Source organism: Coregonus lavaretus (genome assembly GCF_964263955.1).
Source record: "Coregonus lavaretus genome assembly, contig: HAP1_SCAFFOLD_479, whole genome shotgun sequence".
NCBI lineage: Eukaryota > Metazoa > Chordata > Actinopteri > Salmoniformes > Salmonidae > Coregonus > Coregonus lavaretus.
In genome coordinates, this window is record NW_028159938.1 from 193799 (window position 1) to 214191 (window position 20393).

The 20393-nt window shown below is 46.0% G+C and overlaps 1 protein-coding gene across 1 annotated transcript in view; it reads right to left on the bottom strand.

The window, feature by feature from the left end:
- LOC311122312 (R3H domain-containing protein 2-like) overlaps window positions 1-20393 on the bottom strand; it is a 65802-nt gene that overhangs the window by 33570 nt on the left and 11839 nt on the right. The window contains exons 2-6 of the mRNA XM_084196692.1: window positions 8366-8631; window positions 7915-8218; window positions 3128-3311; window positions 2542-2620; window positions 1642-1701 (exon numbers count right to left, since the gene is read on the bottom strand). Coding sequence (XP_084052818.1) covers window positions 1642-1701; window positions 2542-2620; window positions 3128-3311; window positions 7915-8175 — 584 coding nt within the window. The 5' untranslated portion in view covers window positions 8176-8218; window positions 8366-8631. The remainder of the gene's footprint in view (window positions 1-1641; window positions 1702-2541; window positions 2621-3127; window positions 3312-7914; window positions 8219-8365; window positions 8632-20393) is intronic.

Here is a 20393-nt window from a genome sequence, read left to right on the forward strand (position 1 = left end):
GATTAAACAACGTGTACTGGTTACTGGAGGGGAGAACGTGGAGATTAACCATCATGTACTGGTTACTGGAGGGGAGAACGTGGAGATTAACCAACGTGTACTGGTTACTGGAGGGGAGAACGTGGAGATTAACAATCATGTACTGGTTCCTGGAGGGTAGAATGTGGAGACTAAACAACATGTACTGGTTACTGGTGGGGAGAACGTGGAGATTAAACAACATGTAATGATTACTGGAGGGGAGAACATGGAGACTAAACAACATGTACTGGTTACTGGAGGGGAGAACGTGGAGATTAACCAACGTGTACTGGTTACTGGAGGGGAGAACGTGGAGATTAAACAACATGTACTGGTTACTGGAGGGGAGAACGTGGAGATTAAACAACATGTACTGGTTACTGGAGGGGAGAACGTGGAGATTAACCAACGTGTACTGGTTACTGGAGGGGAGAACGTGGAGATTAAACAACATGTACTGGTTACTGGAGGGTAAAACATGGAGATTAAACAACATGTACTGGTTCCTGGAGGGGAGAACGTGGAGATTAACCAACGTGTACTGGTTCCTGGAGGGGAGAACGTGGAGATTAACCAACGTGTACTGGTTACTGGAGGGGAGAACGTGGAGATTAAACAACATGTACTGGTTACTGGAGGGGAGAACGTGGAGATTAACCAACGTGTACTGGTTACTGGAGGGGAGAACGTGGAGATTAACAATCATGTACTGGTTCCTGGAGGGTAGAATGTGGAGACTAAACAACATGTACTGGTTACTGGTGGGGAGAACGTGGAGATTAAACAACATGTAATGATTACTGGAGGGGAGAACATGGAGACTAAACAACATGTACTGGTTACTGGAGGGGAGAACGTGGAGATTAACCAACGTGTACTGGTTACTGGAGGGGAGAACGTGGAGATTAAACAACATGTACTGGTTACTGGAGGGGAGAACGTGGAGATTAAACAACATGTACTGGTTACTGGAGGGGAGAACGTGGAGATTAAACAACATGTACTGGTTACTGGAGGGTAAAACATGGAGATTAAACAACATGTACTGGTTCCTGGAGGGGAGAACGTGGGGATTAACCGACATGTACTGGTTCCTGGAGGGGAGAACGTGGAGATTAACCAACGTGTACTGGTTACTGGAGGGGAGAACGTGGAGATTAACCAACGTGTCAGTCTAGTGATGATACTTGAGTGGTAGTACAGCGTCTCTGCACATCTTTCTTAGATGTGGACTATTACCCTTTTCTAAAACAAGATGAAACTGTTAAGAGACGGGACTGATTTACATTTGAAATACAACAAAATAAACTTCAGATGAGAGTAATGATACCATCCCATCGACAGGTGGACAGAGTCCCAGGCAGCCAAATATACCATACTGATATACCAACTACAGTACAATCCCCATATTTATCCCATTACAATCGGCTATCTATAAATATACTGTGAAGGACATAGAAAGTTACAATTATATAAATGATATACCGGAGTAAAGTAGCAGTACAGAATGTGGATACGTCCCAAATGGCACCCTATTCCCTATATAGGGCACTACTTTTGACTAGAGCCTGATCAAAAGTAGTGCACTATATAGGGAATAGGGTGCAATTTCTCACTCACTTATCGTCATTAATGAACTCCAGGATATCTTGTTCTAGTTTCAGCAGCATCATTCGATCCCTGTTGGAGACAGAGAGAGAGAGAAAGAGAGAGAGGAGGGAGAGAAAGAGAGAGGAGGGAGAGAAATAAAGAGAGGAGGGGGAGAGAGAGAGGAGGGAGAGAAATAGAGAGAGGAGGGGGAGAGAGAGAGATAGTGATAGAGAGGAGGGGGGGGGGAGGGGGGGGATGAGAGAGAGACTGTGTGAGGACAGAGTGCAATCGGAGTGCCAACTGCTCATACTAAAGATCATAGGCTCCATTCACCAGTGAATACTTTCCCAATCCGTCCTCACAGAGAGGATTGGCAGCTAATGTACACAGTCCAGACCACCACAGGGTTAGGGTAGCTAGTTAAATTAGCTTAGAGCCCAATCCTAACTTGAAATATTTGTGCTTAGCATGGACTACCATGTCAATCATGCATTGATGTAGCTAAATGAGAAATGTGTACAAAAAGATGAATCTGATGCGCATCTAAAGTTAAGATTCTGCCCTTAGAGTTTCTCAATCCATTTCCATTACTGGAGGGACCCACAGGCTCAGATGGCCAGACTACATCTAGATGCCGTTGAGTGCTGTTGCTGTGATAGGATATCGATAAGGCTCCACTGCCATACCTGGGGTTGTTTTTCAGTGTGTGTATATTACCTGGGGTTGTTTTTCAGTGTGTGTGTATTACCTGGGGTTGTTTTTCAGTGTGTGTATTACCTGGGGTTGTTTTTCAGTGTGTGTGTATTACCTGGGGTTGTTTTTCAGTGTGTGTATATTACCTGGGGTTGTTTTTCAGTGTGTGTATATTACCTGGGGTTGTTTTTCAGTGTGTGTATATTACCTGGGGTTGTTTTTCAGTGTGTGTATTACCTGGGATTGTTTTTCAGTGTGTTGACCAGGAAGTCGTGCACGTCGATGCCGGTGGAGTCTGTGTACTCCTGGCTGGAGTCTGGCGGAAAGCAGAGACAGAAGACAGGATGCTTAACATAGCTCCAAAAATGACACCACACACACAATCTGCAAAACACAGGCATGCACTCAGGAGCATCCACACACACACACACAGCGTCGGTCATAGGGGTCAGAGAGGGTGTGTGTTGTATCTGAACACACACTTGTGAAGGATAGTTTTCATTTCAACTTTTTTTCGTCAGCAGCAGAAAGGCTGTGTTGTTTCTGAACAAATATGAAAGGAGGATCCGTTTTCAACTGTTACTGACACACACCATGATGCAGACATCTGTCCGTTTTCAGCTGTTACTGACACACACCATGATGCAGACATCTGTCCGTTTTCAGCTGTTACTGACACACACCATGATGCAGACATCTGTCCGTTTTCAACTGTTACTGACACACACCATGATGCAGACATCTGTCCGTTTTCAGCTGCGTCTGCCCCTCTCTGCTACTCTAATGAATCCTCTTTAGCATTTTTTCCCCAGAGACATCTTACCTCGTGACAGCATCTTACGCTTGTTCTCATTCTCACGCTGATCCTTGGACGACTTCTCCTCCTCCTTGTCGGAGGGACAGCTGACGTGGAGCTGGATAATGTCTGGAGGTCCGTCGGTACAGAACGGACCTGATGACTCCTCACACACCGCCAGGCTCCTCACCAGCTTCAGCTTGGCATTGGACTGAAACACACACACACACACACACACACACACCACAGTGAAGCAGCGGACTACACACATAGGTTAGTGAGACACAGACACACACACAAACACAGTGGAGTAACTTATAGCTCTTCGGTCAATCGATAACAGATCAAACTCATTGCACACTATCAATATTTGACAACAAACGTTAAAAATAGAGTAAAGAAGCTTAAAAGTTAACTGACGTGAGAAAATACAATCTGCATGCATCATGCATATGAAGAGCTTTAGCTTGGCATTAGACTGAAACACACAGAGACACACACAGAGACACACACCACATCGAAGCAAGCAACTAAGTAAAAACCTAGAATATTTAAACCCAGACACACACACACCACATTGAAGAACCTAGGCTATATAACTCTGGTCCTACTTCTAAGAAATAGCTGGTCAAATACGAGCACCATTTTACAATACATGAGGTCATGGTGGAAAGAGGCTACAAGTTAATTGGTTTGAGATAAATTAAAGTAAACATTTTTTTTAAAATCAACATGTGTAGACTTCATAATGAATTTCACTTGGTGGAGGGGAATTTCACTTGGTGGAGGGGACTAACCCACTTGGTGGAGGGGACTAACCCACTTGGTGGAGGGGACTAACCCACTTGGCATTGTCCCTATCTAGTGTAAGAGTAGATGTAGCCTACACTAGAAATGAGGTCATCACAAACAGACAGAGAGGGAGACGGGTTTGCTACAAAGACCTAACCCAGATGCTCAGAGAGGGTGGTGTGTGCGTGTGCGCATGTGAAACCCAAAAAATGATGTGAGGGAAGAGAACACGCATTGTCCTATTACCACGAAAGCTGACTTCCATAAATCCACTAGGTAATAGGTTGTGTGAGAGCAGGCCTCACCTCTGAGACTTTTCCTGGTCTATCTAACCTACTCACTAGGATTAGCGACCTCTGGGTCTAGTACTGCCAGTATGACCCTTTATCTAACGGGTGGACTTTAATCCCAGGATTAGGATCATGATATGGAAACTTACACAACAACATCAACACAACAGACAGGATAATACCGTCCTTACCCTGGCCCTTTTCCTCCCATGGCCGTGGTTCTGAACACGCCTCTGCAAGGGGAGAACATTTGGTAATACTAGGAATACTAGCTACACTCAAAACTATTTACAATTTACCATTTTAAATAAATATGTGGAAAACCATATTTTAGTGAACAAATGTTTCATTTCGTTGTTAATATAGGGAGAAACTGTGGGTGCTGTGGAAACAGAGACTATTCCACTTCCTATACTGTAGTTGACTACAAACCCACAATGCAATGCACAGTCGTGAAACAGGCGCGACAGGGCCTCTTCCCCCACAGGAGATTGAAAAGGTTTGGCATGGGCCCTCTAATCCTGAAAAGGTTATACAGCTGTACCACTGAGAGCATCTTGACTGGCCTGCATCACTGCTTGGTATGGCAATAGCACCACCCTCGATCGCATGGCGCTACAGAGGGTGGTGCGGACAGCCCAGTACATCACTGGGGCCGAGCTCCCTGCCATCCAGGACATCTATATCAGGCGGTGTGAAAAAAAGGCCCGGAGAATTGTCAATGACTCCAACCACCCAAGCCATAGACTATTCTCTCTGCTTCCGCACGGCAACCGGTTCCCGGTGCATCAAGTCTGACACCAACAAGCTCTTGAACAGCTTCTATCCCCAAGCAATAAGACTGATAAATAGCTAACAAAATAGCTACATGGACTATCTGAGTTAACCTTGTATCTTTATTGACCTTTTATTTCAATATTTGCAGTGTCTCTATGCACACTCACAGGGCCCTACACACTCACACACACTGTCACTCCAACACACACTCCATCATTTGCTCAGAGTAGCACATACATTTATACTGACTCTACACACCCGCACACCCACTCACATGCAAGCTGCTGCTACTCTGTTTATCTTATATCCTGTGGCCTAGCTCCCTTACCCCTATACATATCTACCTCAATCACTCCAGTGTCCCTGAACATGTAAATATGGTATTGGATCTGACTTTTTAAATATTTCTGTATATAGTATGCTTACTTAATTAAATGTGTATTTCATATTTACTATTCTTCTTTCTTGTGAGGGGGTTTCCAGTAATACATTGTTATTGATTATTGCATTGTTGGGTTTTGAGTTTGCAAGAAAAGCATTTCACTGTACTTGTGCATGTGACATTACAACTTGAAATCTCTCTCTGGGCAGGTCATGGCTAGAAAGAATAGAGCTTTTGTCAAATGTACGCCAAAAGTCTATTTATTTTGGCATTTGAGCTAACCCTTTTCCTAACCTTTCCCTAATTCTCCCAACCTGCTGACAAAATCTGTATCCTTTCTACTCAAAACCCTCTGGGCAGGGCCACTGTCCAGCTGTTGTCAGCCTAGACTGTGGTTGGATAGAAGCTATCTAACCTTCCTTTCAGGCGTCTAAATCTTGAACAAACCGATTTTCAGACTAAGTAACAACTGAGTCATGTCATTAGAAATCATGATGAATATAGTAGCTACAGTAGCCAGCAGCAGCTGCACTCATTCAACCCGCCTACACCTGAAATGTCTACTGAAACCTGTTAAGATGTAGATCATGTGTAATTAGTTCGATGCTAGAAGCATAGCTAGCTATATTTCATTGTTTCAACAAACTAGCTAGCTACCTGCTAGCTTGCTAGCTACCTTCGGCTGGACCATGTGGCTAGCTAACCATGGCTGGCTATGCCGCTAGCTGGCACAAGCCAGCACTACTCGTCAGCTGCCTGCATTGAGCAAGCAGAAACAAAGCTAGCTACTCTTGCAGGCCAACGATGACGATATGTCATGTAATATGTTGTTATGCAGTCCAACTTGCTAGCTAACTAGTTTGAAGCACTTGACTGGTAACAGCAACGTCGCTAGCTAGCCAACCAGCCGAAGCAGGTAGCTTGGACTATAAGCAGCTAACTACAGTGAATCTAGCTAGATAGATAGACAACCCTGCTTCAAATTCAATATTCAAGCAAGGCACGAAGAAAACATGCAATTTGCTTATAAAATGTGTATAGTGCTAAGCGAAAAACTTTTGTTTAGGTTATTAAACTAGCTGACCAACGTCGATTAAATTCCTCGAACCCATTTCGTTTTTTTTTTTTTGTGAGCTCAACGTGCCATTTCTCTAAGGAGAAATCAAAGCTAGTCGGAACTCTGACATTTCTGACTTGCTTAATGCTTGTATAGCTTGTATAGCTACAACCAGTTAGCAAATCGGAAATGTTAAAGTTTCCTAGTTCCGACAAGTATTTGAACGCGGCATAAGTCAAGAACTATGTGGGACGGTGGGCTGATTGGAAGTTGTAGTTTTCATTAGGCAACTATTCAACCTAGTTTTAGCGCAGAAACGTGGTAATTAACTACAATGACCATAATCCATTGCGCCCATTCTTTCCGGGCCACGGACAGAGGTGGATACACACCATATGAGACCGCATGAGAGAGGAATGACCACACAACAACGAGGGGGATATAGCCAGTTGGTGAGGTAGCTCTACCCGATTGATAGTTGTAGTAGTTAGTAATAAGCAGTCTTGAAAGTATGCCTTATTTACTTTGAAGCCTAGCTAAATAGGATGACTCGTTCAATGGGGAGCACATGAGAACTTTAGATGGTTGTCCGGCTGGCTGGCTACTACTGCTTGAAGGTATGAAAAGGTATGAAAAATAATAAAAGTAATCAAATAAAAAATAAGTAATATACACAACTGAAATATTTTATCAAAGTTATGTAAGTAATGTGAATACATTACGGTTAATAAGTGATAAGCCGTAATGGGCATTCACAGCCATCATTGACCTCTTATTTATTGTTTTATTCTGTGTTGTTACAGCATTCAACCCACTGTCAGTGTCAGGAAAAAGGCAGGCGATGGCTGAGGGAAGCTCTAAAATATATATATAATGCATTAATTCTTTTTTTTTTTTATCGAAAACCGTGATTTTGTAATAATCGAACCGAAACCGAACTCAAAGCACTTATCGCTCAACACTATAGTGTCAATGACAGTAATTCACTAAAAGGGGCAATTTGTCTCAACCATAACATCATCCAACTCTGCCAACCCATCCCCACTACACTCCGTTCACAGGCTTGCAGTGCATGCGCATCGTGGCCGTAAGCAACTGTGCAATGCAAGATGGGAGAGGAGGTTCAGAGCTGAAAAAGACGTCTCACTGTTTATTTTGAGCACGTCAGAAAAATATATATACTTTGTCATTACAATATAAATGTCTGAATATGTTGTAAATTCACAGACATTTTATTCTGTAGCGTAGTAGGTTATTCCTTAAAAAGCTTTTCTGGAAATTGCAACCCTAGAAGTGCAGTGCAGAGGAGGCAAAAGGGTGCGTCCCAATAATCTCTCCTTCCTCCTGAAGTGTTTACTCGTTCACTACCCCCCACCAATGTGTTGGCGTGGACTAGGGAGGTCCCAAACACCTGTCATTTCCATTTAAAATCCATGAAGGGAAGTGAACAAGTCCTCAATTCGGGTGAAAGGAGAGATTATTGGGACGCAACCAAAGTCCCGTGGAGGTCAGTTACCTGTGAGTCCTGTGTGGCGCTCTCCTCTGCCTCCGTGCCCTCTCCGGTGCCCCCAGTCCCAGTGCCCTCCGTGCCCTCTCCGGTGCCCCCAGTGCCCTGCATGCCTTCCCCAGTGCCCCCAGCCCCAGTGCCCTCCTGCCCCTGGCAAGGCTCAGGGGATGGGGAGAGCTTCCCTCCGTTGACAGAGTCATCATTGAGCAGTCCACTACTTCCACTATCACCCTCCGTCTGGATGTCCTCCCCAGCCAGGCGCACAGACATCTTCTCAGGGGAGGGGTTGTAGGGTAGGAGGACTCAGAGACTGCTGCAGGGGAGGGAGAGGGAGAAAGAAAAAGCGAGGTTCAAGGCCGTACAGGTTCAGGTTTTGACTAGGGCTAAAGAAAACTCTGGACCCTAAACATGGGAGTCGAGAGATACCGATAATGTAGTTAATGTATACAGTGAACTGTACCTGAGGAGGAGATCAGCTGTTCTGTGCTGATTCCTTATGGAGTGTGTTCCCAGGAGAGGGCCCTATAGAGGAGGACTGTGCCGGTCCGCTGGGTGAGGGCATTCCATAGCAAGTTCCGTACAGGGGGGGAGGTAGCAGGGGGAGAAACAGCCGATACGGGGAAGAGAGGGGGTCTATCGGTCTGTACGTCCGTCCGTCCGTCAATCTATCCGTCCGTGTGTCTCAGTGCAGCAGCATGTTGATGAGAGCTCCTCCAGCCAGGACCGCTGGGGATAAGAGGAAGGCAGAATGACGTCACTAACCGTTACAACACACTGACTGGGTCCAGGCTGACTCACTGCTCAAAGCGTGGGAGTACAGAGCTATCGGGCTGGCTGTGGAAGTATGAATTCAGTCCATTAATGAACACTTGCAGACCTGGGTTGAAATATTACTTGTTTTCGTTCAGAAACTTTACCACAACCTACTGACAGAGTAGAGACAGTGTGTTTCTCTCTCCCGCTCACTCTTTAACACACCAAGCGAATGAAAACATGATGGTATACTGCAAACACCTTCAGGACAGGCGGCGCTCTCACTACTCGACAACACATGCAAACACACACACACACCCCAGAGCAAGACACACACACACACACACCCCAGAGCAAGACACACACACACCCCAGAGCAAGACACACACACACACACACACACACAACGCTGTGTTCTCTTCAGCTTAACACCATTTCCTCTGAAGTCATCAGGAAGCTGTGTGTGTGTGGTACAGAGAGGAGGCTGTATGGCAGGCAGGGATTCCCACAGCAGGGGAAGACCCAGGCACAGCAAGGCAGCAGCACCATCACTGAGGCAGCAGCACCACATTGCATCAATGACCAGGGGGCACACACACAGATGAATGCCAACCAACTGCACTCGGCCCTGAGGAGGCTTATGCAACTCTGCACCACAGACTTATCTCAACAGATAGAGAACGGGAGACACAGACATGCTGCAAAACTGTCACTCAAACATACAGTTCAACATTATCGAAATGACTAGATAAGGTCTGAGCAGAACAATAAGACAGCTGAGGGGCAGAGGAGAGGAGAGGAGATTGTGCTAAAACACAGTTCTTGCTCTGCCAGAAAAACTGAATGAGCGTGAAAATGGGGCGCTTATGAATGAATCGAGCGATGCCAGTAAAAGTCTCTCTCTCCCTCTCTCAGCGACGCTCTCTCCCCATTCTCTCTCTGACAGCAACATCATTCTCAGCTTCTGCCGTTTGCGTTGAGACAGAGAAAAAGAGGGAGAGACGAGAGAGGAGAGATAGTGGAGAGAGATGGGGAGAGAGATACAGTGGAGAGAGATGGGGAGAGATACAGTGGAGATAGATGGGAGAGAGATACAGTGGAGAGATGGGGAGAGAGATACAGTGGAGAGATGGGGAGTGAGATACAGTGGAGATAGATGGGGAGAGAGATACAGTGGAGAGAGATAAGGTGTGGAGAGAGATGGGGAGAGAGATACAGTGGAGAGAGATAAGGTGTGGATAGAGATGGGGAGAGAGATACAGTGGAGAGAGATACAGTGGAGAGAGATACAGCGGAGAAAGATGGGGAGAGAGATATACCGTGGAGAGAGATACTGTGGAGAGAGATACAGTGGAGAGAGAGATCCAGGGGAGTGAGATACAGTGGAGAGAGAGATACAGTGGAGACAAATACAGTGGAGAGAGATACAGTGGAGCGAGAGATACAGTGGAGAGAAATACAGTGGAGCGAGAGAGAGAGAGAGATACAGTGGAGAGAGATACAGTGGAGCGAGAGATACAGTGGAGCGAGAGAGAGAGAGATACAGTGGAGAGAAATACAGTGCAGCGAGAGATACAGTGGAGAGAGATGGGGAGAGATATACAGTGGAGAGAAATACAGTGGAGAGAGATCCAGTGGAGCGAGAGATACAGTGGAGCGAGAGATACAGTGGGGAGAGATATACAGTGGAGAGAAATACAGTGGAGAGAGAGATACAGTGGAGAGAGATCCAGGGGAGAGAGAGATACAGTGGAGAGAATTCTCAAATGAATTGTAATATTTCAAATAGTATATGAACCAAGGTCTGGAACAGACAAAGCCTGCAGTAGACAGATTCACTGAGGGTATTTAGTGCAGGTACTGACTCCCTGTCCCCCCGTTCATTTTTTTTAGTGGGTCATAAGAGGTCAGGGTCTAAGCAATAGTTAGTACCATGGGGAAACAGCTGACTGGGGTGTATGCTATAATGTAGGCTTTTGTAAGCTATAGGGCTATGTATTTCACCTAGATATGAGAAAAGGGAAACAATGTATCCATCATCAGCTTCTAGTTCTCATTTATAAATTGCAGCTGTAATCACATGGCCTGTTAGCAGGTTGGATTTTATAATGGAGAGGAGAGCGTCTCTCCTGCAGAATCTGAATGAAAGATGAAGGTGAATGGAAATGTAGCACAGTGTACACATATGTCAAATAGAGGGAGCTGTGAGGAACAGAGAGAGAGAGAGAGAGAGGGAGAAAGAGAGCGAGACAGAGAGACAGAGATATGATGGTGGTGGTGGTAGTAGTAGTAGTAATAATGATGATGGTAGTTGTAGTACTGATGTAATGGTGAGGATGACAGTTAGTTAGTTAGTTATAGTTTCATTTTCCATGTTTAGCCTTTTCTATTTATTATATTTCTACTATTGACTGTTACCATTTTATTGTTGTTGTTGTTATTATTATTATTATTATTATTATTATTATTATTATTATTATTATTATTATCCACCATTTTATATTATTATTTGTTATTCTTTATTATTTTATTACAAGGTTTATTGTATACATTGTTGTTTTGGCAATATTGACGCAATGTTTTTCATGCCAATAAAGCAGCTTGAATTTGAGAGAGAGAGACAGAGACAGACAGAGAGAGAGAGACAGAGAGAGAGAGACAGAGAGAGAGAGAGAGAGAGAGAGAGAGACAGACGGGGAATGAGTCAGAGCTGAACGCGTCCCACAGCATTGAGTCAGCTGAGCAGAGAGGGGGAGGATGATGTCAGCAGGATGAACATTAAGAGAGGAAGAGAGAGAGGACAGAAAGGAGGCGGGGCAGAGCAGGGGTATCCTCTATGACAGAGAAGAGGAAAGAGAGAGCGAGAGTGTGTGTGGCAGGTCAGGATTGAGGGAGAGACAGAGAGAGAGAGAGAGAGATAGAAGAGATGTTGGCCAGGATCACCCCTCCCTTGTTCATTATAAATGACAGAGAGGAGAGAGAGAGAGAGAGAGAGAGAGAGAGAGATAAAGAGAGGGGGGATCCTTTCTATCCATTATTGATGAGTGAAGGAGTTCTGGAATGTGGGCGGGAGAGAGAGAGAAAGATACCAGTATGGAGAAAGAAAGAGAGAAATGTATATTATTTTGGAACTTTAGTGAGTGTAATGTTTACTGTTAATTTTGTATTGTTTATTTCACTTTTGTTTATTATCTATTTCACTTGCTTTGGCAATGTTAACATACGTTTCCCAAGCCAATAAAGCCCTTTGAATTGAAATGAGAGAGAGAGGGACAGTTGCCCCTGCTTGGCCTAAAAAAATGTAACTAACTTCTTCCCTCCATTCATGAGATTTGAATAAAAAACAGATGACTACCTCAACTATTTCCAGCCACACTTGTCAATGAATGTTCATCATATGAGCTCATTATCACTAGACTGCCAGGAGTCAGGACAAGTACTTGTAAGAGTGTGGTATAATAACACTAGAATTACAGATGAATGTTTATCTTGGATGAACTACCACTACAGAGTGGGGACTCTAAGCATGCTGCATCCATTCTTATCCACAAGTCTTTACATTCAACACAGGCCGATGACTCAGGACACTGAAATCATGTAGGAGTTAGTTACATGCCCTGCAGAGGGTTTGTGCTCCATGTGACGCTATGTTGAAACCTAGGATGATTCTATGTCAATGAATCAAGCGTAACGTGGTTAGCTTAATTCAGAAGTACGCTGCATGGATCGGAGGCTACCACTCAAATAAAACACGGTCAAAACAAATCCCGGAAATTGGTCCCGCTCCCATTATAGATCTTACGTAATTTCTGCACTTGTTCTAGTTTGGGAAGGGGGAGCAGAGAGAGAGCGAGAGACAGAGACAGAGAGAGAGACAGAGAGAGACAGAGAGAGAGACAGAGAGAGAGAGAGACAGAGAGAGAGAGAGAGAGAGAGACAGAGAGAGACACAGACACAGAGAGAGACACAGACATAGAGAGAGACAGAGACACAGAGAGAGACAGAGGGAGACAGAGAGACACAGAGAGAGAGAGACAGAGAGAGAGAGAGAGAGAGAGAGACACAGACACAGAGAGAGACACAGACAGAGAGAGACAGAGAGAGAGAGAGACAGAGAGAGAGAGAGAGAGAGACAGAGAGAGAGACAGAGAGAGACACAGACATAGAGAGAGACAGAGAGAGAGAGAGACAGAGAGAGAGAGAGACAGAGAGAGAGAGAGACAGAGAGAGACACAGACACAGAGAGAGACACAGACATAGAGAGAGACAGAGAGAGACAGAGAGACACAGAGAGAGAGAGAGAGAGAGAGCGCAGAGGGAGCAGAAGAGAGAAAAAACATATCAATGATGAAACAGACTGTGCTGCCGTGTGATTGGCTGAGGCCTCCACCAATGGGAGGCCCAGCTCCATGGCAACAGGCTCTGTCACCAAGAGAAAACCAGAGAGCTCCCTCAACACCCCCATCTCTCTGTAGCACCCCCCTTCCTGCCTGCCGAACCCAAACACACCTCTCTCTCGCTCACCCCCCTTCCTGCCTGCCGAACCCAAACACACACCTCCCTCTTTGTAGCACCCTCCATGTCGAACCCTAAAACACACACACACACACACACACACACACACACACACACACACACACACACACACACACACCTCTCAGTATCACCCTTTTTCCTTCCCCAATTACCTAGCTCTGCGGATTTAAGGAGCTCAGCTCTTTCACGCACACACACGAAAAGTGATCCAATTCACAAACATTCTAGTGACATGTACAGATGAATGACTCCCTCACACACTACTCTGTTCTGTGCTGTGTTGTGTTGTGTCGTGAATAGCCTTACGGGTGCAGATCAGCAGATCTGTTCCAGGTGACCCCTGAACTAAGCAGATTGAGGAGCAGACAGACACAGACAGAGAAGCCCGAGGAGCTAACTAGTAAACCTCGAGGGCAGTGGACTACTCTTCCTGGGGCCCCTACACTCCCATATGGACAGCTAGAAGCCATCTACTCAGACTAGCCTGAGTCACATACATCTCTTGCCTTATTTCCATGCTGCAAAAAGTGTAGAAAAAAAATAAAAACTTTCACCAGATGTTTCAGAAATACCTTCATATTTCCCCGAACATCGCTAGTTAAAATATATGGCCCTTAGGCCTATCATTTCTCTCAAGCACTTAGTGTCACTGACAAGCATTTATGCCTCTGCTACATCAGAACGGTGCAGGCAGAGGTCTGGCCACGAGGCCATCTTAGCTGTTACAGTATTACTGATAACGATATAGATGTATTGATGTATAATGTTTGCAGAGTCCAGGAGGACAAATGATGAGATTAGGATCTCTAGGACAGGTTGACTGTAGCTTTCCTTTTTTAGTAATTTCTTCTAATGATGCTGTTTTGTACTGTAGGGACTATTGCTGATTTCCTGTGTCTGGTCTGTGTGGTGTGTACTCCATCAGGGACCACGTTAGAAACAAGTGATTTTCACTTTAATGTGTTATCCCCGGGTTGTACTCAGTGCACCTTTTTTCCCAATAAATCAATAAATCACAAAGCTAGTTAATATAGGCCTCTGTGCATGTGGTCCAGGTAGGTAGCAAACCCACAGTTGTAGACAGTACACACCGTGCTCCATTGCTGCAACCAATTGAGCCATCCATCCAATCTGAACCATCTATCACGTGAGCAATGCCCATTCCCTCCCTCCCGATTGCAGCTCCTAGAGAAAGAGATGACTAGAATGGAGGACTCCCTCCCTCTCTCCCTCCCTCTCCCGATCCAGACTGCAGCTCCTAGAGAAAGAGATGACTAGAATAGAGGACACTGTCTATCCATCCATCCCGCCATCCCCTTCTCCCTTCAACCAGCCAGCCAGCCAGCCAGCCAACCAGCCAGCCAGCCAGCTAGGTCCCCTGCTACTTCCCTCTCTCCCCCAAACATCTACCACCAATCCTGACTACAGACTTGGGCAGCGCTCCTGTCCAGTGGCTTCCATCCAGGATTTGGAGCGCAACTGGCTAGCTGAAAGCAACCACAATCTCTCAATGAAAAATAAAATAAATATTGATGCATAAAGAAAAACCTGTGTGTGGCCAAAATGGCTATATCTCCCTGAGCTGTTCCAAGTTAGCTATACTGTGTGGTGTGCCGTTTTAGGCTGAAACCTTCTGCCCTGAACTCTATAATAGATCAATGTCATCAGTCAAGCTGTCGATATGGACACATGAGGTTATACTGTGTGATTGATGATACAGAGGGAGAGATAGAGGAAGAAAATAAGCGGGACAGAGGCATTAGATTGCGAAAGCTGTGATCTACATACATTAGGCTGTCCCATTAGGCCCTGTCCCATTAGGCCCTGTCCCATTAGGCCCTGTCCCATTAGTCCCCATCCCATTAGTCCCATTAGGCCCTGTCCCATTAGGCCCCGTCCCATTAGGCCCTGTCCCATTAGTCCCATTAGGCCCTGTCCCATTAGTCCCATTAGGCCCTGTCCCATGAGTCCCATTAGGCCCCGTCCCATTAGGCCCTGTCCCATTAGTCCCATTAGGCCCTGTCCCATTAGGCCCTGTCCCATTTGGCCCAGTCATATTAGTCCCATTAGGCCCTGTCCCATTAGGCCCTGTCCCATGAGTCCCATTAGGCCCTGTCCCATTAGGCCCTGTCCCATGAGTCCCATTAGGCCCCGTCCCATTAGGCCCAGTCCCATTAGTCCCATTAGGCCCTGTCCCATTAGGCCCCGTCCCATTAGGCCCTGTCCCATTAGGCCCCGTCCCATTAGTCCCATTAGGCCCTGTCCCATTAGTCCCATTAGGCCCTGTCCCATTAGGCCCTGTCCCATTAGGCCCAGTCCCATTAGGCCCATTAGGCCCTGTCCCATTAGGCCCAGTCCCATTAGGCCCAGTCCCATTAGGCCCAGTCCCATTAGGCCCAGTCCCATTAGGCCCAGTCCCATTAGGCCCTGTCCCATTAGGCCCTGTCCCATTAGGCCCTGTCCCATTAGTCCCATTATGCCCTGTCCCATTAGGCCCTGTCCCATTAGTCCCAATAGGCCCTGTCCCAGTAGGCCCTGTCCTATTAGTCCCATTAGGCCCTGTCCCATTATGCCCTGTCCCATTATTCCCTGTCCCATTAGGCCCCGTCCCATTAGGCCCCGTCCCATTAGGCCCTGTCCCATTATGCCCTGTCCCATTAGGCCCTGTCCCATTAGTCCCATTAGGCCCTGTCCCATTATGCCCTGTCCCATTAGTCCCATTAGGCCCTGTCCCATTAGGCCCATTAGGCCATGTCCCATTAGGCCATGTCCCATTAGTCCCAATAGGCCCTGTCCCATTAGTCCCAATAGGCCCTGTCCCATTAGTCCCTGTCCCATTAGACCCTGTCCCATTATTCCCATTAGGCCCTGTCCCATTAGTCCCTGTCCCATTAGACCCTGTCCCATTATTCCCATTAGGCCCTGTCCCATTAGTCCCAATAGGCCCTGTCCCATTAGTCCCAATAGGCCCTGTCCCATTAGTCCCAATAGGCCCTGTCCCATTAGTCCCTGTCCCATTATTCCCATTAGGCCCTGTCCCATTAGGCCCTGTCCCATTAGGCTGTTCTCACCTGGGGCATCACCTGGGGGTACATGGATTTGTGTGCACCACAAATTAATGGGATTTATCAAACTGTCGCACGCAAAATATATGCATGTTTTCATTGATAAATCAAAGCCATATTATACTGAACAAAAATATAAACGCAACATGTAAAGTGTTGGTCCCATGTTTCACGAGCTGAAATAAAAGATCCCAGAAATTTTCCATATGCACAAAAAGTTTATTTCTCTCAAATGTTGAGCACAAATTTGTTTACATCCCTGTTAGTGAGCATTTCTTTTTCGCCAAGATAATCCATCCACCTGACAGGTGTGGCATATCAAGAAACAGCATGATCATTACACAGGTGCACCTTGTACTGGGGACAATAGTTTTGTCACACAACAATGCCACAAGTTGAGGGAGCATGCAATTGGCATGCTGACTGCAGTAATGTCCATCAGAATTGAATGTTCATTTCTCTACCATAAGCCACCTCCAACGTCATTTTAGAGGCCTGCACACTCACCAGACATGTCACCCATTGAGCATGTTTGGGATGCTCTGGATTGACGTGTACAAACAGCGTATTCCAGTTCCCACCAATATCCAGCAACTTTGCACAGCCATTGAAGAGGAGAGGGAAAACATTCCACAGGCAACAATCAACAGCCTGATCAACTCTATGTGAAGGAGATGTGTCGCGCTGCATGAGGCAAATGGTGGTCACACTAGATACTGACTGGTTTTCTGATCCATGCCCCTTAGGTCAGGGTCTGGGACACACAGAGCAGATGACAGAGAGAATGAGCATGAGCAGTGGGTTCCACAGCAACAACACACCAGCTCTCAACTGACAGACTCACTAGAGACGGGGCTGTAGTGGAACAGGTCGAGAGCTTCAAGTGCCTCATTGTCCACACAATCTTCCCCCTCGGGAGGTTGAAAAGATTTGGCATGGGCCCTCAGAAAGTTCTACAGCTGCACCATTGAGAGCAGAGCATCTTGACTGGCTGCATCACCGCTTGGTATGGAAACTGCTTGGTATCCGACCGCAAGGCGCTACAGAGGGTAGTGCGTACGGCCCAGTACATCACTGGGGCCGAGCTCCCTGCCATCCAGGACCTCTATACCAGACGGTGTCAGAGGAAGGCCCTAAGAAATGTCAGACTCCAGCCACCCCAGTCATAGACTGTTCTCTCTGCTACCGCACGGCAAACCGGTACGGATGCACCAAGTCTGGAACCAACAGGACCCTGAACAGCTTCTACCCCAAGCCATAAGACTGCTAAATAGTTAGTTAAATAGTTAACCAATAGCTACCCGGACTATCTGCATTGACCCTTTTTACACTAAATCTTTTGACTCATGACATATGCTCACCTTCCAACAGGACAATGACCCTAAGCACACAGCCAAGAACACGCAGGAGAGGCTCAGGGACAAGTCTCTGAATGTCCTTGAGTGGCCCAGCCAGAGCCTGGACTTGAAGCCGATCTAACATCTTTGGAGAGACCAGAGAATAGCTGTGCAGCAACGCTCCCCATTCAACCTGACAGAGCTTGAGATGATCTGCAGAGAAGAATGGGAGAAACTCCCCAAATACAGGTGTGCCAAGCTTCATACCCAAGAAGACTCAAGGCTGTAATTGCTGCCAAAGGTGCTTCAACAAAAGTACCTAGTAAAGGGTCTGAATACTTACGTAAAATGTGATATTTCCGTTTTTTATTTTTTATAAATTAGCAAAGATTTCTAAAAACCTGTTTTAAGAAACGGCAAAGCTCTCAGTATAGTAATGCAGGTCTTTAGATGTTGTACACATGAAATTGTGTCATTCGGAACTTTATCCACAACGTTATATTCCATTTTGTGACGACTCTAGCGATACCTCTCCGTCCATTCTAGCAGCAGGATACATAGAGAATGGAACAGCTGGGTAGGGTAAACCGCTCGAGTTGCACAAAATGGAATATAACATTGCGGATAAAGTTCGGGAATAACAATTTCATGTGTAAAACATCTAAAGACCTGCATCACTATACTGAGAGCTTTGCCGTTTCTTAAAGGACGTATTTAGGCGTTTCTGGAGCCTATGTTCATGTTTATCCGCTGCCCCCATACTGCTGAACGAGCAATGAGGAAGTGTATCGCAGGTGGGGTAAGTTTCTCAAAAACAAGTGAAATCGCAAAAAAAAAAAAAAAAAAAAATGTATTGACACTCCTATAAGATGCCATTTACATCCAAAATACAGATTTGGTTGAAAAAAAGTAAACTTGTCCTTTAATTAGGGAGTGGTGCTGGAGGTGTACACGTCACCTAGAGCACTGTGCCAGATCATGATCACGTCTCGGACCTGACCGCAGTAACAGGACAACAGCCATCTGCTCTCACCTAGCCCTAGCTGATGCAACACTCCTCCCTCCTCCTTCTCCTCTCCCCCTCTCCTATTCCTGCTTCTCCTAAACCAGCCTGTAACTCCTCCTGCTCCACCTCCCTTTTCTCCTCTCACTGACTTTCACAGAGAACAGCCATCTGCTTACCTACTGTACCTGCCTGCAACACCGCTCTTCTTCACCTCCTCCTCCTAAACCAGCCTGCACCTCCCCTCCTCCTCCTCCTCTTCCTCCTAAACCAGCATGCACCTCCTCCTCTCTCCTCCTTAACCAGCATGTACCTCCTCCTCTCCCCTCCTCCCCTCTCTCCTCTTTCTCCTAAACCAGCATGCACCTCTCCCCTCCTCCAAAACCAGCATCCTCTCTATTTTCTTCCCTCTCTCCTCCTCCCCTCTCTCCTCCTCCCCCCAAACGGAAAGCTACTGCGAAAAAACCTCCCTCTTTCCTCCCAAGTGCTCACGATTATGGTGGGTGAGGCACGGCAACAGAAAAGACAGAAGGAATTCAAGTTAGATGTTCTAATTGTCCTATTATGTAGACTACTTTACACCAGAAAGTAACAGATTTGCACAACAGCAATATTTGTGACAAAGTGCCTAACATTTAGTTGTATCCGCAACTATTTAATGACAGTGAAAAGCATCATTCTATTCAAATGATCTTGTCTTGTTCAATGACTACTGAAAAAGTGCATAGCACGACATACATGTGCATTTCAACCTGAGCCAAGGAGACCAACACCAGACCAACAGTAATGAGTAATGGTAATGGTTAATTGTAATGGTTAATTGTAACGGTTATGAGTAATTGCAACGGTAATGAGTAATGGTAATGGTTAATTGTAACGGTAATGAGTAATGGTTAATTGTAACGTAATGGTTAATTGTAACGGTAATGAGTAATGGTAATGGTTAATTGTAACGGTAATGAGTAATGGTAATGGTTAATTGTAACGGTAATGGTTAATTGTAACGGTAATGAGTAATGGTAATGGTTAATTGTAACGGTAATGAGTAATGGTTAATTGTAACGGTAATGGTTAATTGTAACGGTAATGAGTAATGCAGGATCTGAGGAAGTGTTACAGCGTATTATTTCTACCAGGTTTATACCCAGTCAGTGCGTAGGTTTTGTAGCACACTCCCCCTCCCCCTGCCCTGCTACTAGCGTTACCTTACTACCGCCATTGACCTTCCCTTCCGTTCAACTGTGGACATTTTACTTGCTGCTTTCTGACAGGACCGCAGTGGAGAAGGTGGACATCTTAAAGTTCCTCGGTATACACATCACTGACAAACTGAAATGATCCACCCACACAGACAGTGTGGTGAAGAAGGCGCAACGGCACCTCTTCAACCTCAGGAGGCTGAAGAAATTTGGCCTGTCACCTAAAACCCTCACAAACTTTTACAGATGCACAATTGAGAGCATCCGGTTGGGCTGTATCACCGCCTGGTATGGCAACTGCACTGCCCACAACCGCAGGGCTCTCCAGAGGGTGATGCGGTCTGCCCAACGCATCACCGGGGGCACACTGCCTGCCCTCCAGGACACCTACAGCACCCGGTGTCACAGGAAGGCCAAAAAGATCATCAAGGACATCAACCTCCCGAGCCACGGCCTGTTCACTCCGCTATCATCCAGAAGGTGAGGTCAGTACAGGTGCATCAAAGCTGGGACCGAGAGAATGAAAAACAGCTTCTATCTCAAGGCCATCAGACTGTTAAACAGCCATCACTAGCCGGCTACCACCCGGCTACTC